Below are 20,382 nucleotides of genomic sequence, written 5' to 3' on the forward strand. Positions count from 1 at the left end.
CAATGCTCATACTGTTAATATTACCAATAGTTACTATCTGTTTATTCTAGAAGTCAATGCTGAGTGTGAAGCAACTAAAGAATTGGCCTCTATGAAGACTGTGGGAGAACTACAGGACAGAATATTTTCAAAGAAGTTGAGGACACATTAATTCAATATAAACTGAAGTAGAATCTGCTACGATATGTCGCACTAGTGGTAAAAACATATGGAGCAGAAAAGGGCTTAGCTGAACAAATTTACAAAGCTTGTGAAAAATGTAAGATGTTTAAAGTCTATGGTTATTCACCATATTATTCATCAGCAGATACTGTGTGGTAAATATATGAATCTATTGTAAGTTAATAAAACAGTAGTGTTAACAGTGGACTTCATTCACTTTTGTGAACTTTAGTTCTGTTAATTTCTGTAAGATAAAGAAGCAGTATCTGAATATTCTGTGTTGGAAACAATATCCTCACTTGTCTTCTCACACAATAGTTTAATAGCTTATCAGTGATAAATTTTTACTGCTATTTTTTTAGCTCAGGGATAAGGCTAAAATTTTTCTGAATGAGACAACCAAGTCACTACTGTTCAACACTAAATGGCTTTGGAACTTACTTTTTGCTGCAAAATTGATAATGTTCCTCAATAAATTCAACCTAAAATTACAAAATTGCCTAAAAAGTGCTTAGTACCTATATGCAGAACTTATACTGCAGTAAAGCCATTTTGATAACATCATTTGAATTGCAAGTAATGTCAGGCAGCTTTATATACTTCCCACATTGTCAAAAGTTAAAACAAGTAGTGAACTCTCTATTCAGAGATGTATTTTCTGAGCTTCAACTATAGCTCCAGCTTCAGATCTTGATGCAAATGTAAAGGAAATTTCCATATTATAAAATCCATTTAACTGTGCAATTAAGAGCTCCCACCTAATCTTCAATTGGAAGTGGTCAATCTGTGTATAATGACATGCTAAAAGGCAAATATCAAGATTTAACAGAATTTTTTAAATGCCTTGTAAATGATGAATGTGCTTAATTATAACCATATGCTCGTGGACTGATATTAGTATTTGGCAGTACCTATCTATGTGAAAAGATACTTTCAAATATAAAATATGTAAAATCTCATTATAGATCAGCATTAACATATGAACATCTGCAATCAATGTTGATGATCGAAAACAACTCTGAACTCCAATTATTAATAGCAAAATGTTAACCCCCTAAAAACAGTTCTATTCTCTTCATTAACAGACCTGTATTATTAAAAAATCTGTATTAGATTATTATATTTTGAATCTCATCAATAAAACTTTGTAGAAATTTGTTTTTTCTCTTTCTATAGATGTTCTTACAAAATACTTTCCATTTTGTCTCCTGGCCCACAAAGTCTACAATATTTGCTATCTGACCCTTCACAGAAAAAGTTTGCCAACTCTGCTCTAGACCACACAGTCTCTTACTGCAATCGTTTCATAGCTATTTATGTATCTGCCTCTCCAACTAAACAAAGAGCTACTTTAATTCATGTACATAAATCAAGTAAGCAGTACAGTGCCTGATTTGGCATTTAAACATTTTACTAAATGAATATGAATGTCTAGACTATGAATATCTAGATGGGAGGCAGGCAAGAGGTAATCAACATGCTTTCGAATCATCCTTTCATGTTTCTGAGGTAATTACAATCTGCCTCCCCTATCTAGATTTTTTTAAGTTGTTAGTCAACTTCCTAAAAATGTAATTTTGCCCACTAATATGAGACATAAAAAGAGACCAATAGTAATCAAGAAACTATCTCAATTCATTCCTATTTCATTTCCTGGCTCTTCCCTAAGTTTGCTTTCCAGGTTTTCCAATTCTTTTCCTGATTAACCCCTTTGACAGTGAAACTACAGTTTCACAAAAACAAAAAAACCATGTGGCAGTATCTATCAGTTACCATTGCTAACACACGAGTTCATTAACAATGACATACATCTACTGATCTTTCATGGTTAATCATTGTTACCAAATACTTACTGTTCCTTGTTCTAATAAAAGTTGACACTTGCTGAGACATTCTGGGCTGTCAATAAGTTCCAAGAGTGTTTTCTCAGCCTCTATTCTTTGTGTAAGATCAGTCCCTACGTAGAGATGAGTACATAACACTTCCAATTCAGCCAAACTCTTCAAAGAAAAAAAAATTAACATTTTACTTCAATGAAAAAAATGAGGTAAATATTTAACCACAAAAAATAAAGGATACAAATATCACCTGTATTCATTAATTCAAAACATGTTTACCGAAATACAACTACTTACTAGGGGATACAGTTGCAAACAAAACAGACCCATCTCCTACTCCCCAAATTATTTACTTACAGATTGATAGTTCTGCAACGGAAAAGTACAAGAAATGGAGAACTTGTCTACAACAAGGATTTGGAAAGGTAGGCCTCAAGAAATAATACTTATGCTGAGACCTACAACAGTGAATCAGATTTTAAAAAGACTAGAAGGCAGTCCAGGCAAAGAAAGAACATTTACCAGGGTCCTTCGGTAGAATGGAATTTAGTCATCTCAAAGCATTAAAGGTTAGTGCGGCTGATAGACACAGCAAGGAGATACCAGATGAGATTAGGGAGATGGATGGGGGAAATGATCATGCACAAGTTGCAGATAACCAAATTTATATTCTTTCTCAAATTTTACGTATTTAAGGCCGGGCATGGTGACTCATGCCTATAATCCCAGCACTGTGAGAGGCCAAGGCGGAAGGATCGCTTGAGCCCAGGAGTTCAAGACCACCACAGGCAACATGGCAAAATCCCCTCTACAAATACAACAAAAGTAGCTGGGTATAGTAGGGTACGCCTGTAGTCTCAGCTATTAGAGGGCTGAAGTGGGAGAATCGCTTGAGCCTTGGAGGTCGAGACCGCAGTGAGCCTTGATACCATCATTGTACTTCAGCGGGTGACAGAGCAAGACCCTGCCTCAAAAATATATATATATTATTTTTATTATATGTTGATTTCAGGCTTCTGAACCAACAACTCAAAGTGCTGCAGGATTTTCAGGAACTTTGACTTGATCCCATGGCATTTCTAGCAATGTAATAACCAGTTATGTTAAAGTCTCCTATTTTATAAGCATAAAGACTAAAGCATTCTGTTTATAATCCTATCTTGATGATATAAATCTAATCTCATGACGATCTGGGACACATGGAAACCATCTAAAAACAGAATTAAAAAATGAGTTCAGCACTCCTCTCCAGCTTAAAAATTTTTTTGTTAAAGAGGTCTTCTGAAAACAAATTACCTCACTTTAAACTTCAATTAGAGAATCAGTCTCTGAAAGAAAAAATACTGGCACAGATTTCAATGTCAGGTAGGCATATGAAAATAATGGGATATTCCTTTTTAAAAATGCCATTTTTTTGTCCTTTCTAGCCTGAATTTTATGTGGCAACCTTATAGCTACACTAGCCCACACATTCCCTCACATGCATATACCTTCTCATAAAAGGAATACACGAGTAACACCAAAATGAGACCTACTCTAGCTCCCATTATTCTTTTTACTTCTCTCTTCCTCTCTCCTTCTTAGCGCTTTTATAGCATTTTCCATTTCGCTAACTACATCAGAGCCCAGCATCCCAGACTTGGAAATTTCCTGCTAGAGTAAACACATAAGTCCAAAAGTAAGATTTCAAATAGGCTGATTAAGACAAAGAACCTCAAATGAACCACATTTTAAACATTTCCCCCACCTAGATTAGCCCAACAAACCCAGATTACTATTACATACTGTTCACAACAGTAAAATGCATACAATATTTATGGTTCATGAATACATAAAAATTATACTGTTTTATCCAGGGTAAGAAATACAAAAATAGAGGGCCAAGATGGCCAACTAGAAGCAGTGGCGATCGGAGGCTCCCACTGAGAAGAACCAAAACAGCATGCGAATCTTGCACTGATAACCAAGGTATCCAGGTTCTTTTACCAGGACTGACTAGGCAGTTGGGGTAACCCACAGGGAGATGGAAAGAGCAAGGTGGTGTGCTGGCCCACCTGAGAGCCACACAGGGCAGGGGAGCCCCTGTTCCCAGCCAAGGGAAGTGGTCAGTGCCCCTCAAGGACAGAGATCCCAGAGAAAGGAACAGGCACCTGTCTCTGCCGTTCTCCAGCCTCCTCAGGTGACATTTCCAGGTACAGGAGCAACCCAGATTAACAAGGCCCAAAGTGAACTCCCAGCAAACCACAGCAGCCCCACTGAAGAGGGACCTGACTATTGAAAGAAAAACAAACAGAAAGCAACAACAGCATCAACAAAAAAAGTCCCCACAAAAACCTTATCCAAGGGTGAGCAGCCTCAAAGACCGAAACTAGACAAATGAAGATGAGAAAGAATCAATGAAAGAATGCTGAAAACCCAAAAGGCCAGAGTGCCTCTTCTCCAAATGATCACAACACCTCTCCAGGAAGGGCACAGAATTGGACGGAGGATGAGTTGGACAAATGGACAGAAGTAAGCTTCAGAAGGTGGGTAATAACAAACTTCACTGAGGTAAAGAAACATGTTCTAACCCAATGGAAAGAAGCTAAGAACCACAATAAAAGGTTACAGGAGCTGCTAACTAGAATAACCAGTTGAGAGAGGAACATAAATAACCTGATGGAGCTGAAAAACACAGCATGAGAACTTTATGAAGCATACACAAGTACCAATAGCCAAATCAATCCAGCAGAAGAAAGAATATCAGAGCTTGAAGACTATCTCACTGAAATAAGACAAGAGAGAAAAAAGAATGAGAAGAAATGAACAAACCTCTGAGAACTATGGGACTATGTAAAAAGACCAAACCTATGACTGATTGAAGTACCTGAAAGAGACAAAGAGAGTGGAGCCAAGTTGGAAAACACACTTCAGGATATCATCCAGGAAAACTTCCCCAACCTAGCAAGACAGGCCAACATTCAAATTCAGGAAATACAGAGAACCCCAGTAAGATGATCAACCCCAAGACACATAATCATTAGATCCTCCAAGGTCAAAATGAAGGAAAAAATATAAAGGGCAGCAGGAGGGAAAGGCCAGGTCACCTACAAAAGGAAGCCCATCAGACTAACAGCAGATCTCTCTGCAGAAACCCTACAAGCCAGAAGAGAGTGGGAACCAATATTCAACATTCTTAAAGACAAGAATTTTCAACCCAGAATGTCATATCCGGCCAAACTAAGCTTCATAAGAGAAGGAGAAATAACATCCTTTTCAGACAAGCAAATGCTGAGGGAATTTGTCACCACGAGGCCTGCCTTCCAAGAGCTCCTGAAGGAAGCACTAAATATGGAAAGGAAAAACTGGTACCAGCCACCGCAAAAACGCACCGAAATACAAAGACCAAGGACACTACGAAGAAGCTGCATCAACTAACGGGCAAAATAACCAGCTAGCATCATCATGACAGGATCAAATTCACACATAACAATATTAACTTTAAATGTAAATGGGCTAAATGCCCCAATAAAAAGACACAGACTGGCAAATTGGATAAAGAGTCAAGTCCCATCAGTGTACTGCATTCAAGAGACCCATCTCACATGCAAAGACATACATAGGCTCAAAATAAAGGGATGGAGGAAAATTTACCAAGCAAATGGAGAGCAAAAAAAAAAAAAAAAGCAGGGGTTGCAATCCTAGTTTCTGACAAAACAGACTTTAAACCAACAAAGATCAAAAAAGATAAAGAAGGGCATTACATAATGATAAAGGGAACAATTCAACATAATGAGCTATCCTAAATATATATGCAACCAATGCAGGCGCACCTAGATTCATAAAATGAGTTCTGAGAGACCTACAAAGAGACTTAGACGCCCAGACAATAATAGTGGGAAAATGTAACACCCCACTGTCAAAATTAGGTAGATCAACAGGACAGAAAATTAACAAGGATATTCAGGACTTGAACTCAACTCTGGATCAAGGAGACCTGATAGATGTCTACAGAACTCTCCACCCCAAAACAACAGAATATATATTCTTCTAGTGCCACATGGCACTTACTCTAAAATCAAACACATAATTGGAAGTAAAGCACTCCTCAGCAAATACAAAAGAACTGAAATCATAACAGTCTCACAGACCACAGTGCAATCAAATTAGAACTCAAGATTAAGAAACTCACTCAAAACCACACAACTACACAGAAATTAACCTTGCTCCTGAATGACTCCTGGGTAAATAATGAAATTAATGCAGAAATCAAGAAATTCTACGAAACCAATGAGAACAAAGAGGGATGCAGCTATAGCAGCATTAAGAGGGAAATTTATAGCACTAAATGCCCACTTCAGAAAGTTCGAAAGATCTCAAATCAACACCCTAACATCACAACTAAATGTACTAGAGAAGCAAGAGCAAAGCAATTCAAAAGCTAGCACAGGACAAGAAATAACTAAGATTAGAGCAGAACTGAAGGAGATAGAGACACGAAAAATCCTTCAAAAAAAGTCAATGAATCCAGGAGCTGGTTTTTACAAAAACTTAATAAAATAGATAGACTGCTAGCTAGACTAATAAAGGAGAAAAGAGAGAAGAATCAAATAGACACAATAAAAATGATAAAGGATTATAGCCAGTGACCCCACAGAAATACAAACTACCATCAGAGAATACTATAAACACTTTTACGCAAATAAACTAGAAAATCTAGAAGAAATGGAAAAATTCCTGGACATATACACCCTCACAACACTAAACCAGGAAGAGGTAGAATCCTTGATTAGACGAATAAGTTCTAAAATTGAAGCAGTAAAAAAAATAGCCTACCAACCAAAAAAGCCCAAGATCAGACAGATTCACAGCCGAATTCTACCAGAGGTACAAAGAGGAGCCGATACCATTCTTTCTGAAACTATCCCAAACAACTGAAAAGGATGGACTCCTCCCTAACTCATTTTATGAGGATTGCATCAACCTGATATCAAAACCTGGCAAAGATACAACAAGAAAAGAAAACTGCAGGCCAGTATCCCTGATGAACATCGATGTGAAAATCCTCAATAAAATACTGCAAACCAAATCCAGCAGCACATCAAAAAGCTTATCCAAGCCCAGTGCCATGGCTCACGCCTGTAATCCCAGCCCTTTGAGAGACCAAGGTGGTTGGAGCACCTGAGGTCAGTGGTTCAAGACCAGTCTGGCCAACGTGGCAAAACCCCATCTCTACTAAAATACAAAAATCAGCCGGGCATGGTTTCACATGCCTGTAGTTCCAGCTACTCGGAAGGCTAAGGCAGGAGAATCTCGTGAACCCGGGAGGTGGAGGTTCCAGTGAGCCAAGATTTTGCCACTGCACTCCAGTCTGGGTGACAGAGTAAGACTCCATCTCAAAAAAAGAAAAAAAAAAAAAAAAAAAGCTTATCTACTACAATCAAGTCAAGTCAACTTCACCCCTGGGATGCAAAGCTGGTTCGACATATGCAAATCAGTAAACATAATCCATCACATAAACAGAGCCAATGACAAAAGCCACATGATTATCTCAATAGAATGATGCAGAAAAATAAAAGGATGCAGAAAATGCCTTCAATAAAATTCAACAACCCTGCATGTTAAAAATTCTTAATAAACTAGGTATTGATGAAACATATCTCAAAATAATAAGCTATTTATTACAAACCCACAGCCAATGTCACACTGAATGGGCAAAAGCTGGAAGCATTCCCTTGGGAAACTGGCACAAGACAAGGATACCCTCTCTCACCACTCTTATTCCACACAGTATTGGAAGTTCTGGCCAGGGCAATCAGGCAAAAGAAATAAAGGGTATTCAAATAGGAAGAGACGGAGTCAAATTGTCTCTGCAGACAACATGATCCTACAACTTAGAAAACCCCATCATCTCAGCCCAAAAACTCCTTAAGCTGATAAGCAATTTCAGCAAAGTCTCACAATACAAAATCAATGTGCAAAATCACAAGCATTCCTATACACCAACAATAGACAAGTAGACAGCCAAATCATGAATGAACTCCCATTCACAACTGCTACAAAGAAAATAAAATACTGAGGAATACAGCAAGAGATGTGAGGGACTTCTTCAAGAAGAAGTATAAACCACTGCTCAAGGATGAGAGGACACACAAAAAATGGAAAAACATCCCATCCTCATGGATAAAGAGAACCAATATTGTGAAAATGGACATACTGCCCAAAGTAATTTATAGATTCAATGCTATTCCCATCAAACTACCATTGACATTCTTCACAGAATTAGAAAAAACTACCATAAAATTCATATGGAACCAAAAAAGAGCCCATATAGCCCAGACAATCCTAAGCAAAAAGAACAAAGCTGGAGGCATCACACTACCTGACTTCAGACTATACTGCAAGGCTACAGTAACTAAAACAGCATGGTACTGGTACCAAAACAGACACATAGACCAATAGAAAAAAATAGAGACCTCAGAAATAAGACCACACATCTACAACCATCTGATCTTCGACAAACCTGACAAAAACAAGCAATGGGGAGAGAATTCCCTGTTTAATGAATGGTGCTGGGAAAACTGGTTAGCCATATGCAGAAAACTGTAACTGGGCCCCTTTCTTACATTTTATACAAAAATTAACTCAAGATGGATTAAAGACTTAATCAAAACCCAAAGCCATAAAAGCTCTAGAAGAAAATCTAGACAATATCATTCAGGACAGAGGCATGGGCAAAGATTTTATGACGAATATCGCCAAAAGCAATTGCAACAAAAGCCAAAATTGACAAATGAGATCTAATTAAAGAGCTTCTACACAGCAAAAGAAACTATCATCAGAGAGAACAGGCAATCTACAGAATTGGAGAAAATTTTTGCAATCAACTCATGTGACAAAGGTCTAATATCCAGAATTTACATGGAACCTTAAACAAATTTAAAGAAAAAAAAACCCCATCAAAAAGTGGGCAAACGTAGTGGCCAGGCATGGTGGCTCATGCCTGTAATCCCAGCACTTTGGGAGGTGGAGGCAGGCGGATCATGAGGTCAGGAGTTCGAGATCAGCCTGGCCAACATAGTGAAACCCTGTCTCTACTAAAAATACAAAAATTAGCCAGATGTGTTGGCAGGTGCCTGTAATCCCAGCTACTCAGGAGGCTGAGGCAGGAGAATTGCTTGAACCCGGGAGGCAGAGGTTGCAACGAACCAAGATTGTGCCATTGCACTCCAGTCTAGACAACAATGCAAGACTCCATCTCATAAGAAAAAAAAGTGGGCAAAGGACATGAACAGATACTTCTCAAAAGAAAACATTTATGTGGCCAACAAACACATGAAAAAAAGTTCAGCATCACTGATCATTAGAAAAATGCAAATCAAAACCACAATGAGATACCACTTCACACCAGTCAGAATGGTGATTATTAAAAAGTCAAGAAACAACAGATGCTGGCCAAGCTGTGGAGAAATAGAAATGCTTTTATACTGTTGGTGGGAATGTAAATTAGTTCAACCATTGTGGAAGACAGTGTGGCGATTCCTCAAGGACCTAGAACCAGAAATATCATTTGACCCAGCAATCCCATTATTGGGTATATACTCAAAGGAATATAAATCACTCTATTATAAAGATACATGCACATGTATGTTTACTGCAGCACTATTCACAATAACAAAGACATGAAAACAACCCAAATGCCCATTGATGGTAGACTGGATAAAGAAAATGTGGTACATATACACCATGGAATACTATGCAGCCATAAAAAGAAATGAGATCATGTCCTTTGCCGGGACATGGATGAAGCTGGAAGCCATTATCCTCAGCAAGCTAATGCAGGAACAGAAAACCAAACACCAAATGTTCTCACCCATAAGTAGAAGCCGAACAATGATGACACATGGACACAGGGAGGGGAACGACAAATACAGGGGGCCTGTTGTGGGGGTGAGGGAAGGGAGAGAGAGCATCAGGACAAATAGCTAATGCATGCAGAGCTTAATACCTAGGTGACGGGTAGACAGGTCCAGCAAACCATCACGGCACATGTATACCTATGTAACAAACCTGCACGTTCTGCACATGTATCTCAGAAAAAGTAAAATTATATATGTATTTATATATGAAAATAAAAAGGGGTCCCTTTTTCCCTCTCATGATCAACCTAAGAAGTCTTTTCCTTCATCTAATAAATTTGGAGGACTGAATTTTAGAACTGATAATACTCAGTATAATTAATAAACTGATCCTGCTGGCATGCATTCATCTGGGCCTAAGATTATTTGAAGTAGACTTTGACTGCAAAAAGAATTAGGCCAAGAAATAGTAATAGACCTGTTTAACAAAAGGCAGCAAAAATGAGACTAGTAGCAGTGCCTATCTCATAGGTTTGGAGGATTAAGAGTTAGTGTCATGTAACTTCTGGTACACAGTTGTTTTTAACATTACCTAATAATATTGTAATAATTTTAATTATATCCCCTTAAAATATATGTCCATGTCCCAACTCCAGTACCTATAAATGTGACCTTATTTGGAAATACGGTCTTCACAAATCCTTAATTAAGAATCTTGGTGGGTGCAGCAAAACAACATGGCACATGGATACATATGTAACAAACCTGCACATTGTGCACATGTACCCTAAAACCTAAAGTATAATAATAAAAAAAAAAAAGAGAGAGAAAAAAAAAAAAAGAATCTTGGTATGAGATCATGCTGGATTTACAGTGGGCCCTAAATCCACTGACTGGTATTCTTATAAGAGAAAGGAGGGAGATTTGAGATGCAGAGACACAGCAGGAAAGACCATATGAAGATGTAGGCAGAGACTAGAGTGATGTTTCTGCAAGCCAAGGAACAATGAAGATTGCCAGCAGCCATTAGAAGCAGCTGGGCAAAAGGCATGAAATGGTTTCTCCTTCAGAAGAGACCAAACCTGTATATGTTTCAGATTTCTGGCCTCCAGTTCTATGAAAATATATTTGTATTAAGGCACGGTGGCACAAGCCTGTAATCCCAGCTACTCAGTAGGCTGAGGCAGTAGGCTTGAGCCCAGGAGTTCAAGGCCAGCCTGGGAAACATAGCGAGACTCCCAACTCAAAAAAAAAAAAAAAAAAAAAAAAAAAAACAAAAAAACAAACAAAAAAAACTGTTGTGAGCCCTAGAAAAGTAATATTAATAGTAATCAATTCAATAGCACCTAAATAAACCTATTTGGAAAGATTATGGAAAAGTCGGGAAATTATTTGTCTGTTTTGCTTTACTCTGATATAAAGAACCTCAGGCAGAACAGACCTGGGGTATATTTACATAGTACTTAAATCAACAATGTTACCAATCACTCTTTTTTTCCAAAGATATTTCAAATTATTAACAAATGCAAGGCCATCCAAGATAAAAAGGGAAAGGTTTGAATACTCTTTTACAAAAGACTCAAAGGGAAAATCAAGTTATTCTTTCACTGTAATGGTAACAAACATATACCTGGTATACTAAAAACCTTTTTAGAGAAAGGGATATACACACAAAGACCCTTCCCCTGGTAGAAAGGTATTATCTAGACATATAAAGCAATTAAACCCACAATATGGTGGTTACTAACCAATCAAGTAATCTTCTGTTTAGCACTTCATTTTCTAAGGAAACTTTATTTTTCATAGTAAACTGACAAATTTTCATCTTAGTTTTATACATTGATATCTGAGAATATGATTAATATGAGAACGGTCTCAGAAAAACGGATCCCTTCTCAATTTGTTGACAAATCAGTTTTGAGTTCTTAAAGCTTCTACAAGTCTTAATGATAACATTAGAAGCCCATATAAATAACTAAGAGGTAAAACAAAGAGAACTGGACATCATTCACCTCCCACAGAGTAACTATCAAATACAAACAGACACGCCAGGCATGGTGGCTCACACCTGTAATCTCAGCACTTTGGGAGGCCAAGGTGGGTGAACTGTTTGAGCTCAAGAGTTTGAGACCAGCCTGGCCAATGTGGCAAAACGCCATCTCTTCAAAAAATACGAAAAAAAAAAAATCAACCAGGTGTGGTAGCACATGCCTGTAGTCCCAGCTACTTGGGAGGCTGAGGTGGGAGGATTTCTTGAGCCCAGGAGGCAGAGGTTGCAGCGAGCTGAGATCCCACCACTGCACTCCAGCCTGGGTGACAAAGCAAGACCCTGTCTAAAAAACCACACACAAAAAAAACAGACAGCATTCAACTTTCATATCCTGGGAGACAATGATGTAATCCTGACCATATCTAAATAAGGATCTTCCAAATTACTCTGGACTTATTTCTGGCCTTTGTACCTGACACAGAATTGGCCCCTAAATGATGAGTTCTTTTTACATAGCAAGTAAAAAGTCACGCATGCAACTATCAACAGGTGAATGCTGGAGAGTGTATACTGTATGGTTCTTAAGAAACAGAAAGCAAATCAGTGATTTCCTGGCTAGGAGAGAAGACAGCAGAGGAGTGGGGGAAAAAGATTACAAAGGGGTACAAGAGCACAAGGAAACTTTTGGGGGAATGGATATGTTCATTTTCTTGATTTTGGTGACAATTTCACAGATGTATACATATGTCAAAACCCATCCAATTGCACAGTTTAAATACACACATTTTATTATCAATTGTACTTCAGTAAAGCTGAAAAAAGAGAATAAACGTTTTTGTTTCAGGAAATAAATGTTCCCTAATAGTAAAACATAAATAAGCCACAAAAATCCGCTTCAATTGAATTTAAAGATCTTTTCAATTACTTTCCTGTGTCTTTCCTGCCTTCTGGAATTAAGCTTCTTGATTACAATAAACAGAAACTGCCTTCATTTTGACGTTACTCATTTCCCACAAACTCTTTTTTTCTTCCTCTTACTATCTTTTCCTGAGTATCCCTGAAGGCTTTTATCTGGATCTCTTGGAATTCTTCCTTCTTACAATGAAATAGATAATATTTGTTTTAGTGCTTTATAGTTTACAAAAGTATTTCCACCTTTTTTTCAAACCAATCCTGAAAAATAGGCTCTTGTGAAGTATGTATTTTCAGTATATTTATTCTACAGATTTAAAAAGCTAAAGCTGAGATCAAATATATATAAATTCCACAAGATTAGAGATAATCAAATTCTGAGTCAAATACAAGTCTACGGACCCCAAATACATGTTGTCTCCCCCAACCTGCCCAAATTGCCACTCTTCATTTCCATCATCATCGACCTGGAGATGATGTCCTAGTCCATATTTCAAGAGACAGGGTCTTGCTATGTTGCCCAAGCTGGTGTGCAATAGCTATGCACAGGCATGGTCCCACTACAGATCGGCACTAGAGTTTTGACCAGCTCTGTCTCTGACCTGGGCCAGTTCATCGTTCCTTAGGCAATCTGGTGGTCCCCCATTCCCATATTGATGGGAGGTCAATATTATTGATGTTGAACTTAGTGGAGACACTTGATCGGTGGAGCACACTACAATACAGCCCAGAACCCCTAAGCTCAAGCGATCCCCCCACCTCAGCCTCCCAAGTAGCTGGGACTATAGGCACACACCACCATGCCTGGCAGTCCATACTTTTAGCCCTGTCTGTTCACCATCTTTATATTTGTGTACAAATTTCTTTCTCTTGGAAATCTAGAAAGATGTAAAAAAAAATCACCCAAAAATGTCACAAACAGAATTGAACATGCTTTCCACTTTAAGTGTCCCTCCTTTTTTTTTTTTTGTTGAGATGGAGTCTCGCTCTGTCGCCCAGGCAAGAGTGCAGTGGCGCAATCTCGGCTCACTGGAAGCTCCACCTCCCAGGTTCACGTCATTCTCCTGCCTCAGCCTCCCGAGCAGCTGGGACTACAGGCGCCCGCCACCACGCCTGGCTGATTTTTTGTATTTTTAGTAGACATGGGGTTTCACTGTGTTAGCCAGGATGGTCTCCATCTCCTGACCTCGTGATCCGCCCACCTCAGCCTCCCAAAGTGCTGGGATTACAGGCATGAGCCACCACGCCTGGCCTAAGTGTCCCTTCTTCTCAGTAGTTTCAGATTTCTAGACCAGAGTGTAGATTTACAAGCTCAATGTTATCTTTTGCTTCCCCCTCTCCGTAGTCTCCTTTGTACCTCCTGTATAGTAACAGATTTGGTCTTGCCATAAGAGACATCTGGCCTTTGCTTCTGGAAGGTAATGTATATCATACCTGATAGGAATGTTTTTATTTAGGGGAGGGGCTGGCCATACCCAGCAGTGGTAGGTTGGGGGCTGGCCACACCAGAAACACCAACTACGTGTTTAGGGTCGGGACCTTGGGTCACAAGGTAATAGTCAACCTACGACTGATCTCAAACATATGGGCAATCAATCAATCATGCCTAAGAACTGAAGCCCCAATAAAAACCCTGTATAATGACGTCTGAGTGAGCTTACCCCGTTTGCAATAATTAGTGCATATTCCCATATATTGATGCAGGGAGCAAAACATGTCCTGAGGCCAACAGAAGCTTAGTTTTGAAACCTGCACAGATTTTGCCCTGTGTCACCTTCCTTTGACCAATTTTAATCTGTATCCAGTCCCTGTAACAAACTGCAACTGAGTACGACAACTTTCAGTGAATTCTGTGAGTCAACTACTGAACCTGAGGGTGGTTTTGGGAAACCCCCAAACTTGCACTTGGTCTGAGAAGTAAGGGCAGTCTTGTGGACTCTGCCCTCAAACCTCAGTATGGCTAATTCTGGGGACATACCTAATTTGTCATAAAGTCTTCCCAATTATTCTTCTATAAAGACTCAACTCAACACCTCCACCTGATATTCACAGACAGTAGATCAAGCAATATTTTATAAATGTGACTGCCAGGACCAGGGATGTCTCAAGGGGCTGCTCTGGGAATGAGAGTAGAGAGTAGTGGGGTCTTAGAAATGTCATGGTTCGATTTGAAAACCACTGGTCCAACAGAGTGGACACAACCTTTGGAATCTGCCACTCACTTATTAAGCGACCTCAGGCAAATAATTTAACCTTTCTATGCCTCGCTGTTAAAAATGCAAACAGGGCCAGGCGCGGAGGCTCACTCCTGTAATCCTAGCACTTTGGGAGGCCAAAGTGGGCGGATCACCTGAGGTCAGGAATTCGCCATCAGACTGGTCAACATGGCAAAACCCTGACTCTACTAAAAATACAAAAATTAGCCGGGCATGGTGGCTTGCAACTGTAATCTCAGCTACCCAGGAGGCTGAGGCAAGAGAATCACTGGAACCTGGGAGGCAGAGGCTGCAGTGAGCAGAGATTCCACCACTGCACTCCAGCCTGGGTAACAGAGCAAGACTCTGTCTCAAAAAAACAAACAAACAACAACAACAAAAAACCTGGGAACAGCAATATCTACCTTCCAAAATAATTGTGAGAATGAAGACAGAAAAGATGGGGAAAGACTAATCCAGTGCCTGCCATACAGAAGATCCACAATAAATTATAAATAATCTCTCCAGTTACTGGTGAATATAAAAGACCATACTGATCTTCTATAGTTTCTCCCATTCAAGTCCACACTGCCAGAATGGTCATTCCCACGTACCTATTTTCATGTTATAATTGCATTTAAAAATAATAGTTTTCAATCACATCTAGATCAAATCAGGTAGCTTGACTGGGGATTAAGAAGCATGGCTATATTTCCTGCTTCTTAAACAGCCCTGAGCAAAAAAGTTGCATCAACTGAGTCCCTTAAATTTTTCCTAACATTCTCTCGATTCTCACCAAGGTACCTCTGTTCTCCCTAAAGTGCCTACCTCTTACTTGTTCTCAATTCTATCTCTTTCCTCACTCTGCCCCCTTATCGGGATTGCCTGTCAGGGATTCCAGACCCATTAATTCCTTTGGGACAGGGTATCCTAATTCACAGCTTCCTAACCAGAATGCAGCTGCTTTGAATGATTCACAGGTACGCCTGAGATATTGATCCCTCTGCTCTCCAGGTAGCAAAGGCAGAGCTTGGGACACTGGGGAAAGTGCACACTGATCGCCTTTGGCAATGAGCAGCTTATGCTAACGAGACACACAATTAACATTTTTTATGTATGTCATGAGGTGAAAAAGATGTTGACTAGTACCCTAACCTCACCCTACACAAATCTGCTCCTTTACTCATCATCTTGATGGCATAATTTTTGCCTAGCTGCCCTTTTGGTAATGGGGAACACGGAACTTGTGAGTTATGAGGCCTACTCTAACTCTGTAACGTTGGGCAAGTCACAACTGTTTTAAGACTCAGTGTCTTCAGAACAAAATGTATATATGCACACTTTTTAAGTTAGTGGCAGGGCTCAACTCTATAATGAGGATACGAAAATTCAAAATGCTAGGTACTGGTTATCACTATTAACAAATGTTCCTTGAGGTAACTGATTAACAATATGATCCTATATGCTAAAAAGAATTCAAACGGAGAAATTTCAGTTTTTTTCTAGTCAACAAAACTGTCTGATCTTTTATTTGTCCAACTCCACTTTGTTTTTTTTTTTTTTTGAGACAGAGTCTCGCTCTTTCGCCCAGGCCGGACTGCAGTGGCGCTATCTCGGCTCACTGCAAGCTCCGCCTCCCGGGTTCACGCCATTCTCCTGCCTCAGCCTCCTGAGTAGCTGGGACTACAGGCGCCCGCCACCGCGCCCCGCTAATTTTTTGTATTTTTAGTAGAGACAGGGTTTCACCGTGTTAGCCAAGATGGTCTCGATTTCCTGACCTCGTGATCCACCCGCCTCGGCCTCCCAAAGTGCTGGGATTACAGGCGTGAGCCACTGCGCCCGGCCCCAACTTCACTTTTAAGCTGTCTACAGGAATGTACCGTAAAGTACTTATGTTGGAATGTACTGTGAAGTACATTCCTGCAAAACCAATATGGGTAGTTTTGACATCAGCAGCTAATTTTTCCAACACTGTGCCTAAATATGAAGAAGTTTTCCAGGACTTGGTGATTTACTATACATCATCTTCCTATGTATGAAAAAATTCCAAAGTTCTACCATACCTTTTAATTTACTCTCAAGATTTACTCGGGCTCTGTGAACATCTGATCACCTATTTACAATCCATAAATCCTCCTTGTGAGATTCTTCCTGTGAAAATTTCCCAGAGGGCATATTTACTAAAGTGGTAATACATTATTTTGACCTGAGGACCCTTAGAAATGGCACGAAGTCAAAAGGTAATGTGTGGGGCTTACTACCTAACATTCTAGAACTGTCGATTATCAGACAGTAACTGGTTTTTTAAAAAGACCCTTTAGAAGAATCAATAAATCAGCCAAGTTATAAGTCAGTGTGGTCACAGGGGGTTCAAAGAAGTCTACAAGGGGAATGAGATTCTTAGATACACTGTCACGATATTGTGAAATTCCCTTCCCTCCCTGGGGTCATCTCCTGCCACCCACTGCCTCCCCTGGTCCCATCCCTTTGTTCCAACCAGACTGAACTTTCTGCAGTACACCATGTTCTTCCATAATTCTTTGCCTTGGCTCACACTGTCCTTCTACCTCCATATCCTTCCCTTCCTCTTCACCTGGCAAACACCTACGATTCTTTCAAGGAGCAGTAGACTGCAAGTTCCCTGAGAGCAGAAACCATAGTTTTGTTCAGAGCTGTCGTATCTTCAGCGCCCAGCATAGCAGGCGCTCAATAATTAATCAATTGAAGAATGGAGGCTCAAAGAAACTTAAAGCATCTCTCAGCTGAGAGCACAGCAGCTCTGCTTCACTCCTTCTCAACATACATATTTGGCTGGCTGCCCCCTTTTCCGTGCTCTCATGATACTGTGACTATTTCTACCATATATTTTTCACTTGTACCGTAATTCTCTGTGAACTGTATGAGGGCGAGGATAGTAAGATGTCATCCTTTATCCCCAGAACTTTCCACAGTGCTTGAGACACAGTGGGGAGATAATAAATGTTTGCTGAATAACTGAACGGGGATGTCAGAGCAGCCCGAGGATATACAAGCACGCGTCCCATCTTCGTAGCCTCTGCGATCCTCGCGCCCGCGCCCGGCCCGGGTTTCCTCCTCCGAAGAGGCGGCCGCTGAGCCCTCACTCTCAACTCCCCCCAGACGCAGCCCCTGTCTCCTCTGGCCAATTAAAGTCCAATTGCTGCCGCCGCTCCTTCGGTGGATCCCAAGCCCCGCTCCGGCTCGGGCTCAACTGCGTGGAGGGAGGCTGACGACAGAGCCGCGCCGGCGACGCGGCGGGAAGGCGGGAAGGCTGCTCCTCCGCTCGGCAGCCGCGCGAGGCGCGCCAAAGCCGGCCCAGCTAGGACTCCCACCTGCCCCGCCGCCACTAAAGCCGCGGTCAGCGCGCGTGCTGCCGGCGTCCGCACCTTCCCCGGGGCGAGCCCTGGGCCTGTCCCCCGCCCCCTCCACCCGCCGCCTCCAACCCAGGCTCGGCCGCCCCTTTCTCGGGCTCCGGCCCGGGCCTGGGGTGTGCAGCCCAAACCAGTGTCCCGGTCCCCGGCTAGGGGCAGAGGCAGGGGCTGGGACTCCGGAGACACCGGCCCACGGCCCTGCGGCCTCCGCCGCTGTCCTCTGCCCTCGGTCTCCAGACGCGTCCCGCCGGGTTCCCAGGGCGGCGGAGCGCGGGCCCGCGGCGCAGAGCACACTGACCTGGAAGTGCAGCGCCATCTTCCCAGGAGGCGGCGCCGGCCGGCCGGTCTGCACCCAGCGCCCGAGGGGAGGGAGCAGGAGCGGGCGCCGCGGAAGACCCAGCCGCCCGCGGGGTCCCTGCGCCGCTCGCCGGCTCGCGCTCGCTGGCCCCTCGTAGCCTCAGCGGCGCTCGGCGTCCGCATTCGAAGCGCTGGAGGGGCGGGGCCGGGAGGGACGGGGCGGGGCGACGGAGGCGGTGCGCGGGGCGGGGCCGATAGGGGCGTGTCCTCCGGGAATCTCAACCGCCCCTTGTGCTCAAGTTTCAACCGGCGTGTTGGTGGGTCATGACCTCCAACCTCTGGCCTTTGACACAACTACCACAACCCACCTGTCAGCCGTGGACCCTGACTCGTAAGTCTTCCAAAGGCTCTCTTGACCCCTGACCCTCAAAGTACAACTATCGCCCATGGCTCCAGACCTCTGCATCTCCACAGATTTTCTTGTCTCCTAACAGCCAAGAACCACAGACACACACAAGCCATAACCTTTGACTCCCACATGCCAGCTCTTGCCCTTGACCCCTGACTCCCAGGCCCAAATTCCATTGATGCTTAACAATGTTTTTAACTTGATTTTGGTTAAAATTAAACCGACCATGTCTACATGCTGTTAAGTTGTAAAATTCAAGCTTTACCTCTTATTCTTTGCATTTTGTTTAATAGGAACTTACATTTTACACCAAATGATTCCATTGCAATGAGAATTTATTGGAGCAGAAGTGGGTCAAAGTCGCTGCTTTCTGATGTTCTTCGTTTTTTCTTCTAGTTCAACAGTTCCATTTGGGAGTACTGTACTTTAAGAGGGAAACTCCCTTAAGCACTTCTTGTATTCAGGTCTGCTAACAACAAAGTCTCTCAGCTTTTGTTAACATAAAATCATCTTAATTCACTTTCATTTTTTAAAGGATAGTTTTTCTGGGTATAGAATTTCACATTGGCTTTTTTTTTAATCTTTCAGCATTTTAAAAATGTCTTTTCATTGTCTTCTGCTTATCATTGTTTCTATTGAGAAATCAGCCATCAGTCTAACTGTTGCTCCTGTCTTTTGGCCCCCTCCTCAGCTACTTGAACATTTTTCTCTTTTTTTATTTTTTCTTTTCGTCTTCAGCACTTTGTGCTTGATGTCACTAAGTTTGTGTGTGTGTGTGTGTGTGTTGTATTTATCCTGCTTGGGATTTGTAAAGCTCTTTAAGTGTGAACGTGATCTTTTTCATCAAGTTTTGAAAAATCTTGGTCAGTATTTCTTTACATATTGCATCTGTCCCCTTCTCTCTCTCTCTTTCTCTTTCTCTCTCTCTACCTCTCCATTCTGGAACTCCAGTTACATGTATGTCATAACTTTTTGCTATATTCCTTATTTCTACTCTGTATTTTTTATTTGCCTGCTACCCATTCCATAGAAACTCTGTTCTGCTGTGTCTGAGCTGCTATACATCCCCTCTACTGAATTCTTAGTTTTAGTTATAATATTTTCAGTTCTAGAATTTTCATTTAGAAAGTTGAAATTTTCATGTTTCCTCCTCCTCTCCCATTTTAATAGATTCCAAGGCTTTGATGAAATTCTTTATCTTTATTTTCTTAAATATTTTAACTGTATTATTTAAAGCCCTTATCTGTTAACTCCAATATCTGAATCATCTGAGTTTTCCTGGGTTTTTGGTGCTTGGCCCTTTTTTCTTTTTTTTTTTTTTTTCTTAACATATCTCATGATTTCTTGTTGAA

At 41.1% G+C, this 20,382-nt stretch overlaps 1 protein-coding gene across 1 annotated transcript in view; it reads right to left on the reverse strand.

Moving 5' to 3' along the window:
- Positions 1-18,818, reverse strand: part of RANBP17 (RAN binding protein 17) — a 431,538-nt gene extending 412,720 nt beyond the window's left edge. Inside the window, exons 1-2 of the mRNA XM_003273231.3 lie at positions 18,623-18,818; positions 2,016-2,162 (exon numbers count right to left, since the gene is read on the reverse strand). Of these exons, the coding sequence (XP_003273279.1) occupies positions 2,016-2,162; positions 18,623-18,640 (165 nt within the window). The 5' untranslated portion in view covers positions 18,641-18,818. The remainder of the gene's footprint in view (positions 1-2,015; positions 2,163-18,622) is intronic.
- Positions 18,819-20,382: the final 1,564 nt, after the last annotated feature.

Source organism: Nomascus leucogenys, chromosome 2 (assembly GCF_006542625.1).
Source record: "Nomascus leucogenys isolate Asia chromosome 2, Asia_NLE_v1, whole genome shotgun sequence".
Lineage (NCBI taxonomy): Eukaryota > Metazoa > Chordata > Mammalia > Primates > Hylobatidae > Nomascus > Nomascus leucogenys.